Source organism: Cebus imitator, unplaced genomic scaffold (assembly GCF_001604975.1).
Source record: "Cebus imitator isolate Cc_AM_T3 unplaced genomic scaffold, Cebus_imitator-1.0 Scaffold132, whole genome shotgun sequence".
Classification (NCBI taxonomy): Eukaryota; Metazoa; Chordata; class Mammalia; order Primates; family Cebidae; genus Cebus; species Cebus imitator.
The window spans coordinates 3,097,318-3,116,305 of NW_016107447.1; the positions used below are offsets into that span (position 1 = coordinate 3,097,318).

Sequence of the window (18,988 nt, forward strand, 5' to 3'; positions counted from 1 at the left end):
CCATAGGCTCAGCTCTCCTTCTCCTACATCTGTTAAAAGTGTGAATACTGTGAAGTACATAAGAAAAAAACCACTTAGCTCTGGAGTGTGAGGACACACTGGCATTCAACCTCGAAGTAGGGGAGACAGCAGGGTCAGGCAGAGCTCAGACTCATCTTACAGAGGCAGCCCCCACTCAGCTCCAATAATCCAGGGAGTTGGGCAGACACACACTCCTAGTGTCGCCTGACCTTGGGGAGAAATTGGCAATCCCTACACTCCCCTGAACTGTCTCAACTGTTAATACACTGTCTCAGCCCAACAAAAGACTGCTGTGGGCCTGTGCAGTGGCTCACACCTATAATCTCACCAACTGGCAGAATGAGGTGGGAGAATCACTTGAGCCCGGAAGTTCAGGACTAGCCTGGGCAACAAAACATGACCCTATCCCTAGAAGAAAAAAAATTAGCCAGGCATGATGGAGCACACCTGTAGTCCCAGCTACTTGGGAGGCTGAGGTGGGAGGATCACTTGAGCCCAGGAGCCCAAGGCTATAGTGTGCCACAATCACACCAGTGCACTCCGGCATGGGCGACAGAGCAAAGCCCTGCCTCTTTCTTTTCTTCTTTTTTTTTTTTTTTTTTTTTTGGATATAGAGTTTCACTCTGTCACCCAGGCTGGAGTGCAGTGGTGCGATCTCGGTTCACTACAACCTCCAGGGTTCAAGCAATTCTCCTGCCTCAGCCTACCAAGTTGCTGGGATTACAGGTACATGCCACAGGTACACCCAGCTAATTTGGTATTTTTAGTAGAGATGGGGTTTCACCATGTTGTCATGTTGTCCAAGCTAGTCTTGAACTACTGGCCTCAGGTGATCTACCTGCCTCAGCCTCCCAAAGTGCTGGTATTACAGGTGTGAGCTACCATGCGTGACTCTGCAAAGCCTGGTCTCTTTAAAAAAAAAAAAAAAAAAAAAAAAAGAGGAAAGAAAAGAAAAGAAAGACTTCTGTGAAATGTCCCAGTTTTTAGGGCAACGTATGGGTCCAAGAAAATGAGTACCAGCCACTCATTCAGATACGTACACACCCTGTACTCAGAGACAGTGAGGAGGGGGTCCCATCATTTCTTTGCCATATATGATCAAAGATATACCTAAGTCCATTCTGTACATATCTGCTGACACATTATTTCTTAATCCTTTAATGTTAGAAGAAAAAAACAAAACACCTCCCAAAAGGACGTTTGAACTCAAATGTGTCAGAACTGAAGAGTAGAGTGGTATTTATCTGTAGAGACCCTGACGTCATTTTGGGCAAGGTATTTCTTGCCCCGTCTACCACAGGACATCCATTTAGCAAACTGACCCTCCTCCATAAAAAGCCGGGAACATCCTCCCAGGCATTCTCAAACCTTCCTAAGGGGTAAAACCACTGGACCAAACAAAGGTCTTTAGAAAGTGCATGGTAAACCTTAGGATGCTATGAGACCCTGAAAACAAAATGTGTTTTAAAACTCTTCTTTACACTTCTGGCTGGGCAGTGGTTCATGCCTGTAATCCCAACACTTTGGGAGGCTGAAGCAGGAGAATCACTTCAGCCCAGAAGTTTGCGACCAGTCTCGGCAAGAAAGTGAAACCCCATCTCTGTAACAAAATCAAAAAGCTAGCCAGGTGTGCTGCCATGCACCTATAATCCCCGCTACTCAGGAGGCTGAGGCAAGAGCATTGCTTGAGCGGGGGGTGGGGACGGGGAGGACACGGCTGCAGTCATGCTACTGCACTCTCGCCTGGACACTGCAGTCAGACCCTGTCTCACAAAATAAAAATGAAAAAACAACTTCCCTAAAATGAATTCCTAACACATGATAAATGGGTAAAACAGGGACCAGACTTCAAACTCATCCAATATTTCCAAGCGGTAATAAAACGTCTATACCAAAAATGGAAATATATGGATTATTTGCTTTTGATTTTTGTTATTGTTGGGTTTTTTTCTTACAATGAACATCATCCTTTTTTTTTTTAGACAAAGTCTCAGTCTGTCGCCCAGGTTGGAGTGCAGTGACACGATCTTACCTCACTGCAACCTCTGCCTCCTGGGTTCAAGCGATTCTCCTGCCTCAGCCTCCCAAGTAGCTGGAATTACGGGCCTGAGCCACGAAGCCCGGCCTATTTAATGGCTTTCTTTCTAGAACAATGGACAAAAAAGAGAAACTAGAGTAAAAAAAAAGAGTAAGATGGTGAAGAATCTTCACAAATGTCAAAGTCACATGGACATAAAAAGAAATTCACAGGAGGATGGAATGAGCAGAGCAGACTGAGTGCAAGACGACAGGGAAGGGTGGGGAGTGTGGCAGGTGAGCCAGCACAGGGCTGTGTCTAAAGGAACAGGCATGACTCAGCTACAGCTGCTGCTAGACTTTGTTGAGTGCCATGGTCTGAATGCCAGTGTGCCTCCAAATTTCTTTTTCTCTTTTTTTGAGACGGAGTCACGCTCTGTCACCAGGCTGGATGGAGTGCAGTGGCATGATCTCGGCTCACTGCAACCTCTGCCTCCTCAGTTCAAGCGATTCTCCTGTATCGGCCTCCCAAGTAGCTGGGATTACAGGCGCGTACCACCACACGCAGCTAATTTTTGTATTTTTAATAGAGACGGGGTTTTCCCGTGTTGGCCAAGATGGTCTCAATCTCTCAAAGTCATGATCCACCTGCCTCAGCCTCCCAAAGTGCTGGGATTACAGGCATGAGCCACCGTGCCTGGCCCATCTTTAACATTACTATTTATGCCATTTAGCTCAATCTTCACAACCCTGCAAAATTCGTGGTAGCTGTATCATTAGCCCCATTTCAGTAGATGAGAAAACGAGGCACAAAAGAGGTTAACTTGCCCACAGCCACAAGGCAAAAGCAGAGCTGGCATTTCACCATGTAATTTTGAGAGTGAAAACAGATTCATGCTCAGAAACACACACCTCTCACAGGCCTGGGTATTCAACCGTTGCTGGGTCTCCTTCCACAAAAGCAACAATCTTGTTTAATTCAACTTTCCATCCCTAGGGCCCACTCCTCTTCGCAATAATGCACAAAATGGGTAAATGCATCCCTAGGAATCACTGCTGAAGAACAAGTGGCGTCAGAACCACAGGGACACTGTTTTCTTCAGTGCTATGAGTTCTGACCTCATGGTCCAGAGGGGATAGATCCAGTCCACCTATAAGTCCACTAAAGTGTCTCTCCATTTTCTTAATCCGAAGAGTATCTAGCCTGCCCCTGAGAATTCTAAAGCTAGAAGGTCCCTTAGAAAAGATCCAAATGGTGAATGGATTTTTCCTAACTGGCGCGAGCTGCCAAGGGAGGGTAGGCTCTGGGCAAGATCCCTATGTACTCCAGGAAAAGGAACTGTGATCAGTTACCTAAGTCTGCCCCTGGCAATGCCTCTTACCAGGGACCTAAACCCTTCATTTTACAGATGAGAAAACTGAGGCCAGAAGGGAGCTTGCCTCAGTCAAGCAACCGCTTCCAGACAGAGCTGAGAGCTAGTTCCATAGGCATGGCCCAGGAGGGGTAAACTCCACAGGCCATGTAGGGAAAACAGTCCTAAAAGCATGAAAAAAGAAACAATACAAGGCAACGCCCCAAACGCTGAAGAACGATATACCCTCATCTCATCTAGGTCACTACTCTGTCCCCAAAACCCACTGAACATCTACACAGGCCCATTTTGAGCCACCTTTTTTTGTCCAAGCCTAATGACAGCCAGCACAAGGCAGCTAGCTAAATGCCAAGAAAGCCGGCGCTTACAAGGACCCAGAGAGGTTCAGCGCTGCTAGTTGGCCTCTGCCCCGCCAGTGAGGACACCATTCCCAGTGGCTCCTTTACCTGCTCCTTATTGTTACTGTTCAGTAAGCCAGGTTTCTTTTTCTTTTTAATGGGGCTTGTTGATGTGTCCTGCGGCGAATGGCCATTGGAAGAATGTGGAGGGCTGGGGAACTTTCTTTTCTGGGCTGTTCTCTCTGCAGAGCCAGGATCTGAAAGAGATACAGGACCACATGTTTTAAAGCAGTCAGGGAGGCCTGGGCCCCACAGGGAGGAGATGCGAAGGATCGGAGTGTGGGAACAGAGTGCATTCTGTACCCCAACTCCCAAACACACTTCAGTGTTGCTCCTCCTAGAATATACGAGCCCCCTTCTCCACTGTCTGCCTCAACGGTCTGACAAGTATTTCTAAGACCTAAATAACATTTTTGTACAATCTTAGTTTGTTGCCAAGATACAAAAATCAGGAAATTTCACGTAATAACCTAGATTTTTCACTTTTCTTAAAAAAACAGATTAGGAGGGCTGGGCACGGTGGCTCACGCCTGTAATCCCAGCACTCTGGAAGGCCGAGGTGGGCAGATCACGAGGTCAAGAGTTCAAGACCAGCCTGGCCAACATGGTGAAACGCCATCTCTACTAAGAATATACAAAAATTAGGCAGGCATGATGGCGTGTGCCTGTAATCCCAGCTACTCGAGAGGCTGAGGCAGGAGAATTGCTTGAACCCAGGAGGCGGAGGTTGCAGTGGGCCAAGATCATGCCATTGCACTCCAGCCTGGGCAAGAAAGCAAGACACGATCTCAGAAATAAAAGCAACAGATTGGGACCTGTAGGCCCCCATAGCACCAGATACAGCTGAGCAACAGCTACCCCACTTTTAGATAGAAACATGCCCTCCCTCTTGCCGAAATCGCCACTCTTCCCCACTATGTCCCTGCTGATGAGTCCTGAGGCCAAGCTGTCAAGAGTCGTCACACAGGCACCTGTATTATTCTTACCCCAAAGAAACATGTCTTCTCCATGCCCATGCCTGATTGCAAAAGCAGGAAACCAAAGAAGATAGGCCAGGGAGGCTACATACGTCAAGGAAATGAAGGCACACATTCTCCTTTGTGGAAGACAACATCACTTATTCCTGTTTAAAAGGCTATGAACTATAACTTTGTGAAAGCACACCCCACCCACCGGGAATTTCCCACGGCCCCACCCCCATTGGGGCTCATGTTTGAGACTCTCCTCCAAAAAGATCATACAAATTACATCCTTGTGGATTCTCATCTGGAAAATTCCAGCCCCACTCTTATTCATGCACCCCTGGTTTTCATCTCCCCTCATCTCATTTAAACACATATACAGTTCGACCAGGCACGGTACCTCACACCTGTAATCCCCAGCACCTTGGGAGGCTGAGGTGGGCAGATCGCCTGAAGTCATAAGATCAAGACCAGCCTGGCCAACATGGTAAAACCCCGTCTCTACTAAAAACACAAAAAAAAATTAGCTGGGCGTGGTGACACACGCCTGTAATCCCAGCTACTCTGAGACAGGAGAATCACTTGAACCCAGTAGGCAGAGGTTGCAGTGAGCCAAGATCGAGCCACTGGACTCCAGCCTGGGTGACAAGAGACTCTGTCTCAAAAAATATATACGAATAAATAAATAAACACATGTACACTTCCACCACCATCCATCTAATCTTCACCTGCAAGGACTTGAATCCGCTCCACACCTGATGGTGGTCTTGTTAACTTAGGAACGATAAAATGGCACAGCCTGGTGCACCTGACATCCTTAGAAAGCTATAAATACCACAAGAGGGGAAAGCTGTGCCAAGAGCACAGGGGAGTGGGGTAGGATGGGAGGTGAAATCCATAAAGATGTCAATTACCAAAGATGCTCCTGCCCCAGTTTTACCACTCAGCATGCAGGCTACACGGTGCATCTGTCTCCCTGTCTGCAGGAGAGTCACTGAGGGCAGATTAACAGCATCCATCATGGTCCAAGCAAGGCCTCCTAGCGGATGACTTTGGTGAAAAGGCAAAACATCTTCCAGCAGATTCACAGAGGAAGACAATGAACGCTTTCCCAAAATCCAGTCTACAGGGTGGAACTCTCCAGCCTCACCAGGCAAGCTTCTGGACAGTCCTGAACAAATATTCAGGCTGTTACATGGAGACGCAGTCCTGAGTGGAAATTAAATGCTAACAGCAGGTACCTTAAGGGTGAACAGACCCTAGAGTCCAGAGATCAAACCACAGACATCAAAAATGGGAAACCCAGAGAGCCCAAGGCACTGGCCCAAAGGTACACAGCAGCTAATTAGTGGGAAAACTCACAAAAGAGATGCAGGGGTCAGCCTAGCCAACATGGTGAAACCCCATCTCTACTAAAAATAAAAAAATTAGCTGGGCATAGTAGTGCATGCCTGTAATCCCAGCTACGTGGGAGACTGGGGCAGGAGAATCACTTGAACCCAGGAGTCGGAGGTTGCTTTGAGCCAAGATAGAAGGTTGCTGTGAGACGAGATCGCACCACTACACTCCAGTGTGGGCGACAGAGCAAGACTCCGTCTCAAAACAAACAAACAAACAAAAAAGAGATGCAGGGGTACAGCCCATGATGAACACATTCCTCCAGAGAAACCTCCCCTCCCTCCCAGGTAAGTCCTACCGCCATTGTTCCTGAAAACTTTTTCTCCACTTGGCCTTTGACCCGACAATCTCCTCTTAAAACAAATTCTACAAATACAGTGGAAAAGGAGCAGAGGAAACATGACTGCACTGAGCATTGCGTGCTGTACCCAAATCACTCAAGCGTCTGCGGACGGAGGACTGGTCTATGAATACCTTACAGTCATATGGCCGGACATGGCGGCTCACACCTGTAATCCCAGCACTTTGGGAGGCCAAGGGGGATAGACTGCTTGAGCCCAGGAGTTTGAGTGTACTGTGAACTGTGATCATGTCGGAGCACTCCAGCCTTGGTGACAAAGCGAGACCCTGTCTCTGAAAAAAAGCTTTTTAATTAAAAAAATTTAAAAGTTCTTTAAAAAGATTAAAAAGCTCCTGGCAACATGGTGAAACCCCGTCTCTACAAAAAATACAAAAATTAGGCTGTAGGTGGTGGCTCACACCTATAATCTCAGCACTTTGGGAGGAGGAGGCAGGCGGATCACCTGAGGTCAGGAATTCGAGACCAGACTGGCCAACATGGTGAATCCCCATCTCTACTAAAAATACAAAAAATTAGGCCGGGCACGGTGGCTCACGCCTGTAATCCCAGCACTTTGGGAGGCTGAGGCGGGTGGATCACGAGGTCAAGAGATCGAGACCATCCTGGTCAACACGGTGAAACCCCGTCTCTACTAAAAATACAAAAACATTAGCTGGGCATGGTGGCGCGTGCCTGTAATCCCAGCTACTCAGGAGGCTGAGGCAGGAGAATAGATTGAGCCCGGGAGGCAAAGGTTGCAGTGAGCCAAGATCGCACCATTGCACTGCAGCCTAGGCAACAGAGCAAGACTCCATCTCAAAAATAATAAATAATAAATTAAGTGTATCCAGCACCATTAACGGACCCATATTCCTCCCCAAAAAGAATTAATATACACATCAATGTTTGTGTAAATATGGAATATTCCTGGATGAACACAAAAGTACAACAGAGCTCAACTTAGGGACTACTGGTTGCCTTGGCAGGAGAGCCTGCAGGGAGTCCAGGGAAGGATTATTTTCAACTCTATACCCTTGTGTACTGTATTTATCATGTGCCTGGATGACACTAGGAAAATAAAGAAAATTGGCCGGGTGCGGTGGCTCACCCCTGTAATCATGCACCTTGGGAGGCTGAGGAGAGCAGATCACTTGAGGTCAGGAGTTCGAGACCAGCCTGGCCAAGATGGTGAAACCCTGTCTCTACTAAAAATACAAAAATTAGCCAGGTATGGTGTAGTCCCAACTACTAGGGAGGCTGAGGCGGGAGAACCGCTTGAAGCCAGGAGGCAGAGGTTGCAAAATGGGAAGAGAGCAGGAGAAAGGGAGCAGACTAGAAGATCTTGCTTAAAGTCCACGACAGTGATCCAGGGACCCTCCAACAGGCACACTGTATACAGGAGGGCAGCTGCTTGGGTCATGGGCCATAACTTACTTCCCCTTTGCAAAGGTGTCCTCAGTTCCAATGATTAAAAACTTCAGGTTCCCCAGAAAATGATAAAGTCCCTCTTGAACATTAAAATTCTTTAATTTAATGGGGAAAAGGGAAAAAAAATCACTAGAAATTAATACACTTGTATGCATAGTTGGCAAGGGAATTTAGCCCAAGCCCACCAGGAAACAAAGGGGGAAACTGAGGTTCTGCTCAGCAACGGGTGTGGGGACCTGGGTCCTCGCCCAAGGAGGCCCACATCTGAGAGTATTCCGAACCTTCCGGTTTCAGCAAAACATAAAAACCCCAATTCTGTTCGCTGTTACAAACACATCAATTCCCCCTGGAGTTGATGAGAGTTCAGTGGTTGTATCGAAGGGGTCAAAATTTGATAGCTTCCAAACAACAAACCCATCAGTCAACAGCAGGGGATTTCAATGAAGGCTCATAGGGAGAAAAATTGGGAAATGCCTGCTGGATTCAGTATCCTTTGGAAGGATGAGACAACAGGGTGGCATTATGACATAAATGCCCCCCACTCCAGTGGGGGCTGGGCCTCTGGTGATGATGAACTGGTGGGTGTGCACCTGGCTGTAGCCATGGTAACCAGGCTGCCATAAGGACCTTTTCCAGAAAGCTGAGTCAATTTTTTCTTCTTTAATGATTTAATTCTGACAAGGATACATTGCTTAGCGCGTTTCATCTATAAACTTGAAACAATGACAAACAGCCACTGTCGACTGAATCACTGGGAAATGATTCACCCTGAATCTGAAAGACTTTTCTTTGGCCTTCTCTGAGGGAGTAGGACCTGTGACCCCAACGGGCTGGCTCACTCACAACCCTGTGCCTCCCACCCATCCCCCAGAAATAAGTGGTTCTGAACGAGTTAACGTGGGTGAGGGAGGAGTGCAGCCTTGTGGAGAGGGCAGAGCAGTGACTCAGGAAAACAGCTTGGCATGGGGCGGAAAGCAGCAGAATTTTCCCCTCCTTGTGATATTTTGCTGCAGTTGTAATAACATGGGAAGGTCTACTGGGTATGAAGAAGCAGGCATGAGCCACTGCACCCGGCCTCATGCCGAGGTGGGCAGATAACAAGGTCAGGAGTTTGAGACCAGCCTGGCCAAAATGGTGAAACTCTGTCTCTACTAAAAATACAAAAATTAGTTGAGCATGGTGGTAGGTGCCTGTAATCCCAGATACTCAAGAGGCTGAGGCAGGAAAATTGCTTGAACCTGAGAGGTAGAGGTTGCAGTGAGTCGAGATCATGCCATTGCACTCCAGCCTGGGCAACAGAGCGAGACTCCATCTCAAAAAACAAAAAAAAGAACCAAGCATGTGAGGAGATCCTTCCCAAATCTGTGTCTTGTGATCCAATAGAGGTCATCCTGGAACTCAGCACTCCCTGGAAGTCTTTTGATTTAAAGGACATCTTACTTCAAGATAACTCGGGCCCATAGCTTTCCTGAGCCAAGAGTATTAAGAGCTAAGAGTTTCGGCCAGGCGTGGAGCCTCATGTGTAATCCCAGCACTTTGGGAGGCAAGGTGGGCGGATTGCCTGGGGTCAGGAGTTCGAGGCCAGTTCTGGCCAACATGGTAAAAACCCGTCTCTGTTAAAAATACAAAAAAAATTAGCTGGACAAGTGGTGTGCACCTGTAGTCCCAGCTACTTGGGAGTCTGAGGCAGGGGAATCACTTGAACCAGGAAGGTGGAGGTTGCAGTGAGCCGAGATCGAGCCACTGCACTCCAGAGTGGGTGACAGAGTGAGACAGTCTCAAATAAAAAAAAAGAGCTAAGAGTTTCTTTCATTATATATGATATTCTAGGCACTATTCAAAATGCCTTTCCTGTAGTTCTCACTAAGTCACTTGCCTGAGCACAAAGTTACCAAGGAGCAGTGCTGGGATTTGAACCCAGACAGTGAGACTCTGAGGGCCAGCGCCTAACCTCTGCAGCACATGGCCTTGCACTAAGAGGACATTGTCTTCAGCTCTGAAGCAAGAGGACTCCCTAGTTTAGGGTCTATGATTTAAGAGTATACTCTCATTTTGCCTTTTTCCCCCCTGAACTGCAGATGGAAGTATGGGGGCGGGGAAGGTCCAACAAACAGTTCCAGGAACTGGGAGAAGATGGAAAATCGTTTGCGTCATTCACTGATGACAGCGTTCTCTCGAAGGCAGTCCCCACGAAGCACATTCACCTCCCCATCTCCAAGCAGTGGCACCAGCCCCTGAAATAGGCTGGGGGCTCCTTGGTCATCTCACCTCCCCCTTTCCAGCCTCCATCAAGGCTAGGCCTCCCCAGTAGGCCACATCAGGTATCCCCGACCCCACTCCCGCCCCACCCCCACATCCGGCGCCTGAGTCACAGCACATGCTGTTCTCCAGGGGCTAGGAAATGACACACCATTACAGGGAATTGTCTCCTCCCTCAAGGGAAAGGGCCGCAGCTGAAAGGCCCGGAGCTTCTTGTGTTTTTGTGGGTGTTAAATTTCCTTAATGATGTCGACAGCAAGCCTGCTGGGGCCTGAACAAAAGCTTGGTCCACAGGCCAAACAGGCATGGCAGGCCACAGGAGTAGGGCAACCGACCATGTGCTTAGCTGGGTCCAGGGCAAACCAGGACACAGAGATCAAGGGCGCATGCTCTGATGGACCAAGGTTGCAAATGAGAGAGGCAGAATTGCCACAGTGGTGGGGAATCAGCTCTCTGGTGTCAGAACGCCTTCCCACCTGGCTGTGTTCTCCCCAGCAATGTGACCTTAAAAAGGCTACTCAACCTCCCTGTACCTCTATTCTTCTTTAAGATGGACATAATGGTACCTTGTAAAGTTATGAAGTCAATGAGTTAATTCATGTATAGCTCTTAGTATGATACCCGGCAAATCGCAAGCACCCATTCGATGCTAACTAATTTTTTTAACCAATCACTGCTCCTCCTGTTATTGGTTCTCTTCCACCTCCTCCCCCACCACCGCCCCCACTCCGAAAACGTAGCTTGCTTTCTGCAAGGAGCACGTTAAATCAATCCCACAAGTTCAAAACTATGGAAAACGCCAGCCTGTGTAGACTGGAGACCAGAATCAGCCCAGGACATGATTTCTGCCTTTCAATCAGACTGAAAATGCCAGCTTTCCTCCAGGAACTGTGAAGGCGAGGTCAGAAGCAGAGGCCTGCGCGGCAGCACTCTGCGTGATCACCCGGCCTCTCCCTGGCCTACTTCAAACGTGACCACACACGGCTGCTCTCCCAGAAGCAGCAAAGCAGAGCACGGTTAATCACTTCAAAGCGTTTCCCAAAGACGCAGAGCAGGTACCCAAACAGGCCTCCCTTCCCCAGGAATCTTCTGGGCCCTCCCCAACGAGTAATTACATCATAAAGAGACAAAAGTCCGGAATTTCCTCCTGACAGAGAACAGAAGAAATCGGGAGCAAAGGTTGGGGGTGGGGAGGAGGCAAAATTGTCCTCACAGCAGAGAATGCCTAAGCCAGGAGGAACTTGTAAATCAAAACCGCTCGCGTTAGCAAATGTTTATTTCCTCCAAAGCTGACCATCTCTTAGGCCCGCAGAAACTTGAGGACCAGTCTACACCCGGCTGACTTGGGCCTGCCAGAGCTGCTGGGTGAGCCCACTCCTCCACAGGACTGCACTGGCCTGAGCTGTGCTTCTAATGAATCTCTGCAAACGAACAGGGACTTCTGCTCCAGAGCCGGGACGGGGAGGGCTGGAATGGAAATGAGGCAGTGGAATGAAAGGTCACTCTCAACTTGGGGAAAATGGCATTTCACCAGGAACATCAAGTCCCTCGGAGGCAGAACGAGCGAGGGGCAGGGAACGCCGAGAGAAGGCACTTACCTGCCATTGAGAAAGAGCGGCTGCTCAGAGGGCCTAGCCTCTCTTGTTCAAAAGAGAACAGAGGCTCACCCACAGCAGACATTCCTGCTTCCGGATCCTCAGCGGCCTCTCCCAGGGGGAGGAGGAAGAAGCAAAGAGAACAGGCTAAGAGTCACCACTTACCAGGCCAGCCCTGGTCTTGTACACATTAGGTCGTCCGGCGGGGCAAGGACACTGTCACCTCTTTGCAATCAGGCAGTCTGAAGCCCAGCGACTTGCCTTCATGTCCCCAGGCTTTCGGCTATAATTTATCACCCTCGACAGCAGCTCGACTGAGCTGAAAGTCTTCGGTGCTGTGCACCGAAGAGCCATTTATTTCGTGGGATTGTGAATAAACACGAGGAACTGCAGTGGTTCTGCTGGCCGAGGTGACAATATCAGAAGGGAGCCTGGGGGGAGGGAGACAGCTGTGGTTTGCATTTTGAAGGCGTTTTAATATTTTTAGTAATTGTTTCCAGTTCTCTTTAGTTCTGATGCCCCTCTCCTAGAAACGAGAAAACCCATCTTTTATACTCGAGGTATAATCCGTTCGCACTAGACACAGCCTCCTCCACCCCTCTCTCAATAATGCAGAAGTGGTGATTAAAGGGCACATTCATATGTAAAAGGCGAACTTCCAAACTCGCCTGGCAGGACAGAAATTGCTTCAATCTACGGAAAAGAGGCTGATTTACAAATGAATTCAGTGTTTAGCCCTCAACAACTAGAGGCAATTGCAACCGCGGCCCTTTCTCCTCCCCAGCTGGGATGAGGCCCTCTGGAAAAACGACAACATCGCAACAGGAATTTCCTGGATAGAGAATGCCAAGTTCTTTCACATTTTACCAAGGCAGGGCCCCAACTCCCTACGAGAAAGCACTGCCCACCACCCACCCCCTCGGCAGGCCCAGGCTCGGAGGGCTCCCTCCAACATGTGTACACAGTTGAGGCCCTTCAAACTCGACCGGAATACCACAAAGAATGTGGAGAAACCGGTTGCCTTTGGCCTTTACAGTGTGGCTGGCTGAGGAGCTGATTCTGGTGGCTGACACCCATTGGCACTATTGATCCGGCCCGGGCCTGGCTTGGGTTCTGAAAATTGCCGGTGCTGGTGGCTTCCAAACTGCAACGGGGAATCGTGGCGTCAGAGGGCAATTCAGAAACAAAAATCAGCTCTGTGCTGGCAGCTCAGAAGTGGGTTGGGAGAAGAAAAGGGAAATCAGCTTCAGAAAGGGGACAGATGCAGGAAGAGCACCAATGCTAACCAAACAAGGTGCCCCACCTGCCCGGGGCCGTTATCTCTAAAAGCCACCTAAAGAAGGCAAAATTCTCTATTGAAACACCAGGGATGAAGGGCCAGGCCCTCCACAGCCACCTTTTCACATTGCTTGGGGAAGCCAAGAGTTCAGACCCAACATGTCACCCAAATTACCCTGGACAGCCACCATGCGAAGATGCTGTGACTGGGTACGGTGGCTCACGCCAATAATCCTAGCGCTTTGGGAGGCCGAGGTGGGCAGATCATCTGTGGTCAGGAGTTCAAGACCAGCCTGGCCAACATGATGAAATTAAAAATACAAAAATTAGCGGGGGTGTGGTGGTGCACACCTGTGGTCCCAGCAACTTAGGAGACTGAGGCAGAAGAATCACTTGAATCCAGGAGGCTGGAGTGCAGTGAGCCGAAATTGTGCCACTGCACTCCAGCCTGGGCGACAGCGCGAGACTCCATCTCATAAATAAATAAATAAACGTAAAGATGCTTAACATCACTCAGATAGTAGTGGGGTGATTCTAAGAAAAGTCCTATTGCTTACAGGGCTCAGGGGTGCAAAGGACAGACGGGGTAGCCACTGCGGCAGGGCTTTGTAGAAAAGCCAGACAGGAAGCAACATCAATGCCCATATGCAAAACATGATACAGCCATCAAATGGAATAAAGAAGAAATCCCGTCTGCATGGACAGTTATGGTCCAAAATCTAAGTAAAAGAGACCAGAAGTAGAACCAGGGTGAACGTTTGGTCTATGATGCTTCTGGGTTTGCAGAGACCCAGGAAACCCAGTAAACACTGGACTCCTCTGAATCAGTTCTGATCATGATTACATACTCAACAAAAGGGTTTTGTTGCTGTTGTTGTTTTTGAGACAAGAGTCTCGCACTGTCGCTTGGGCTGGAGTACAGTTGTGTGATCTGGGCTCACTGCAACCTCCACCTCCTGGGTTCAAGCAATTCTCCTGCCTCAGCCTCCCAAGTAGCTGGGGTTATAGGCACCCACCACCACGCCCAGCTAATTTTTTGTATTTTTTTAGTAGAGACAGGGTTTCAGTATGTTGGCCAGGCTGTTCTCAAACTCCTGACCTCGTGATCCTCCCACCTCGGCCTCACAAAGTGCTGGGATTACAGGTGTGAGCCACAGCCCCTGGCCTACGAAGGTATTTTTTAATGGCTTTGGGGAAACTGGATGATAATGACAATATTTATGGAAAACTCACTGCATGCTAGGTACTGCCCAGCCAGAGATGAGGTCTGTATCCCTTGCACCCAGCATCCAGCAGGAGCTCAGCACGTGCCCTCATCATCAAACAAACACTTTTTAGGGGCTCAGATGTTTAGAACAGTGGAAAGCACTGGTTCTCAACCAGCACACTCAGGGGACATCTGGCACTGTCTGGGGACAGACACACTGGGTGAAGGGCATGTACTGGGGAGAGGTCTAGGATGCTGCTAAACATCCTGCAATGCACCGGACAGCCCCATAACAAAGAATGATCAGGCCCAAAAGTCAACAGTGCCAAGGCTGAGAAATCCTGATGGAAAGAAACATCAGTGAGCTACCAGGCAGGTCTCACCTTATGTAAATACACCACCCACAGAGGCGTCTGTATTCACTACGAAAGAAAATGATTCGTAATGTTTCACCTGGTGGCCCTGGCTTCAGACTTCAAAGTGAAGAAAACAATGGGACCAGTCAGTCAACAGTCACTAGGCAACTACTAGACATCTGGGCTACTAGGAAAACTGTCCCAGGAAGGCCTCTGCCCTGATGGAAGGACAGCTAGAAACACAGTAGTAACAGCTACGTTTTTTGTTTTTTGGTTTTTGGTTTTTTTTTTGAGTCAAAGCCTCACTCTGTCACCCATACTGGAGTGCAATGGCATGGTCTCGGTTCACTGCAACCTCTGCTTCCCAAGTTCAAGTGATTCTCCTGCTTCAGCCTCCCAAGCAGCTAGGATTACAGGTGCCTGCCACCATGCCTGCCTAATTTTTATATTTTTAGTAGAGACAGGGTTTCACCATGTTGGCCAGGCTGGTCTCGAACTCCTGACCTTCTGATCTGCCACCTCAGCCTCCCAAAGTGCTGGGATTACAGGCATGAGCCACTGCGCCCGGCCATAACAGCTACCTTTTATCGAGCACTTATTATCTGGGAGTCACTATTATAAATACAAATACCAATTTATTCAAAACTCAAAACTCATCACACTTTTTTTTTTCTTTTTTTTTTTTGGAGACAGAGTATCACTCTGTCACCCAGGCTGGAATGCAGGTATGTACTGTGTGGGCATGTACAGAGCTCCTGAGTGGCACGATCTCAGCCCACTGCAACCTCAGCCTCCTGGGCTCTGGATATCCTCCTGTCTCAGCCTCCCAAGTAGCTGGGACCACAGGCACATGCCACCATGCCCGGCTAATTTCTGTACTTGTAGTTGAGACAGGGTCTCACCATGTTGCCCAGACTGGCCTCAAACTCCTGGGCTCAAGCATCCCTTCCACCTCAGCCTTCCAAAGCGTTGGAATTATAGATGTCAGCTACCTCGCCTAGCCTCTCCATTTCACTGATAAGGCAACTCAAGTCCAGAGAAAAGCAGGCCATGGTAAAGTGGCTATTAAGTAGAGAATGACAGAGAAACTGATTACAGATGGACAAACTACTGAACAGGAGTCTGTGAATACATACATGGGGTGTTAGGGTAGACCAGGAAATATTTCTCTATTTCTTTTGCAGAAGGGTTTCACGTGGTGCACAGCTATTATTTATTGAGAAGCTACAAACTGTCCCAAGAATCCCAAGAGGTTGGGATGGCATTTCTGCACCCATTTTATAGGTAAGACTCAAAGAAGCAAAGTTATTTTGCCTTTTTGGCAAACGGATCGATACTGCACGCCCCACCGCCATCACGGCTGGGTTCCACTCCAAAGCCCTTCAGTGTACAGGTCAATGTCTCTCCTAGGCTCAAGAGTGCCACCTGGGAATTCTCCATCACAAAGGGTGTGCTTGGCATTGGCCAATGTCAACATGGCACTGTCTTTCAGTGTGTGGGACTACTAGGGCCGAGTCCAAGTTCTGGTACGTGCCAGCTGTGTGACCTTGGGCAAGTTACTCAGCCTCTCTATGACTTGTCATTCAGCTAGAACTACTAGACTCAATAGACTCTTCCCAAAAGGGTTGTTAGGATTAAATGAGATAATGCATACAAAGTGAAAGGCGTCTGGCACACAGAGCCTTTGACATACTTTATTACTATTACACTCCTAGGGGGAAGGAGGAGCCAGGGCACAGAAAAAGCAATAACTGAGAAATTTCAAACTCATTTCCCCCAATCTTTTTTTTTTTTTTTTTTTTGGACAGTGTCTCTCTCTCTCTCTCTCTCTCTCTCTCTCTCTCTCTCTCGGCCAGGCTGGAGTACAGTGGCACAATCATGGCTCACTGCAGCCTCAACCTTCCAGGTTCAAGTGATCCTCCCCCTTCAGCCTCCCAAGTAGCTAGGACCACAGGCATGCACTACCACACCCTGCTAATTTTTTATTTTTGTAGAGATGGGATCTCCCAGCTTCGAACTCCTGAGCTCAAGTGATCCTCACATCTCAGCCTCTCCAAGTGCTAGGATGACAGGCATGAGCTCTTGCACCAGGCCCCCAAATCTTTTTGGATCTTCACCAGACTACCCCTTCCAAGCCTTCGTGGGTTTTTTTGTTTTTTTTGAGACAGTCTCGCTCTGTCACCTAGACTGGAGTGCAAGGCACATTCTGGGCTCACCGCAACCTCTGCCTCCTGAGTTCAAGCAATTCTCCTGCCTCAGCCTCCCAAGTAGCTGGGATTACAGGTGCACACCACCACGCCTGGCTACCAAGCCTGTTTTTAAAAAGGGTTCACCCTGGAGAAACACAAAGGTTCAGGGTAAATCCTCTCAGGCTGTCATGAGTTCAACCAGGCCAGGCTCAAAATCCCTCCAGGGCTCAGAGCTTCCTTGCAGATCAAAGCAGAATTTGTCAGGTGGCCCATAATCCCAGTCCCACCACATCTCCACTGACCTTCCCCCAGGACTCCAATTGCATTCCCCTCTCCACTCAAATGAGGCTCATCAAGGCAGGGAGAGAACTGGTCCCGGCTCACATGGCTGTGTGTCTTTCAACAGGTTATTTCACCTCTCTGAGCCCCAGAAACCTAGTTGTCTGCCAAGTGTTATTAAGAATGCCAAGGCCGGGCGTGGTGACTCACACCTGTAATCCCAGCACTTTGGGAGGCCGAGGAGGGGGGATCACGAGGTCAGGAGTTTGAGAGCAGCCTGGCCAACATGGTGAAACCCCTTGTCTCTATTAAAAAAAAAAAAAAAAGCCAAACCTCTGCCAGGTGCAGTGGCTAACGCCTGTAAATCCCAACACTTTGGGAGGCTGAAATGGGCAGATCACCTGAAGTCAGGAGTTTGTGACCAGCCTGGCCAACATGGTGAAACCCCATCGCTACTAAACACACAAATATTAGCCGGGTGCGGTGGTGGGTCCCTGTAATCCCAGCTAATCGGGAGGCTAAGGCAGGAGAATCACTTAAACCCAGGAAGTAGAGGCTACAGTGAGCCAAGATCATGCCACTACACTCCAGCCTGGGTGACAGAGTGAAACTTCGTCTTAAAGAAGAAAAAAAAAGCCAAACTCTGTGGGGTGAGGATGAAGGTGGCTACATGACGCCTGGCACATAACGAGTACACTGCAAAAGGATGTTCCCTCCCTGACCATCCCGTTCATGTTCAGTCCCACCTTCACGGGTGCCATCTTGATCCAAGCCCCACGTCTATTCACTGGTTGGTCTCCTTCCTCACCTGCCTCTCTATAGCAGCCTTCTTAAAACCTAAATACCTTTTTTTTTTTACATAGATGGAGGTGGCTGGCTCCTCCATCTATAATGTTCTATGCCCAATCCTCTCCATAGCTGCCACTTCAGCTTTTGGCTCACCTCCCCAGAGAGGCCTTCTCTGACCAGCCCCAGCCTCCAGCCTTCAGCCTCCTTGTTATATAATCCTGAAGTTGTTTCTTTCCCTGTATTACAGTCATATATAACTGAAAATTATTATTGTGCGTGCGTGCGTGTGTGTGTGTGTGTGTGTGTGTGTGTGTGACAGAGGTTCGCTCTTGTTGCCCAGGCTGGAGTACAATGGCATGATCTTGGCTCACTGAAACCTCTGCCTCCTGGGTTCAAGCGATTCTCCTGCCTCAGCCTCCCGAGTAGCTGGGATTACAGGCGCCTGCCACCACGCCTGGCTAATTTTTGTATTTTTAGTAGAGACGGGGTTTCACCAGGCTGGTCTCAAACTTCTGACCTCAGGTGATCCACTCGCCTCAGCCTCCCGAAGTGCTGGGATTACAGGTGTGAGCCACCGCACCCGGCCCATAGCTGAAAGTTATCAAAAATTACTTTCCTCTTTTGCCAATTCACTGGTTTATTGTGTGTCTCCTCCAGAACGTGAGCTCAATCTCAGCTTGAGGAATCTCAGCTTGTCCATTGTTCTTTGCTGTAGCCCAGTGCCAGGCACATGGCCTGGCTCAGAAGTGCCCAAGGTACATATTGGACCGACAAACTGAGCGTCTGTACAAGGCTAACAAAGTCCCATGGTGGGCCAGCCAACCTAACTCACAGCAAACTCCAGTTTTTCTTCCCCAGCCTAAAAGTTTCCTCCAGCAGATAGGAAGGCAGCAGGGAGGTGAAGTCAACAAGGAAATTACAAAAACGGGAGCCTGGTCATGTCAGCCTCTGAAAGGGACCCCAGAACAGGACACTCCCCTTTCAACTGGTACTCAGCCATGCTCTTCCCTAAAGAATCATTTTCCCAAAAAGTAGAGGAGTAAGTAAAGATTTATAACTTGAATGGGATGGGGCCTTTCAGCTAAATGTAATTACCAAAA

At 48.7% G+C, this 18,988-nt stretch overlaps 1 protein-coding gene across 35 annotated transcripts in view; it reads right to left on the bottom strand.

Moving 5' to 3' along the window:
* ZMYND8 (zinc finger MYND-type containing 8) overlaps positions 1-18,988 on the bottom strand; it is a 148,618-nt gene that overhangs the window by 94,217 nt on the left and 35,413 nt on the right. For 30 of the 35 annotated variants that reach the window (XM_017541340.2, XM_017541357.2, XM_017541352.1 and 27 more), the window contains one exon: positions 3,857-4,005. The exons of 3 other annotated variants lie outside the window; for them this stretch is intronic. In XM_017541340.2, coding sequence (XP_017396829.1) covers positions 3,857-4,005 — 149 coding nt within the window. Of the gene's footprint in view, positions 1-3,856; positions 4,006-11,793; positions 11,894-11,955; positions 12,201-18,988 lie in introns of those variants that run through there. 2 more of the 35 variants (XM_017541354.2, XM_017541341.2) reach the window with 2 other exon arrangements.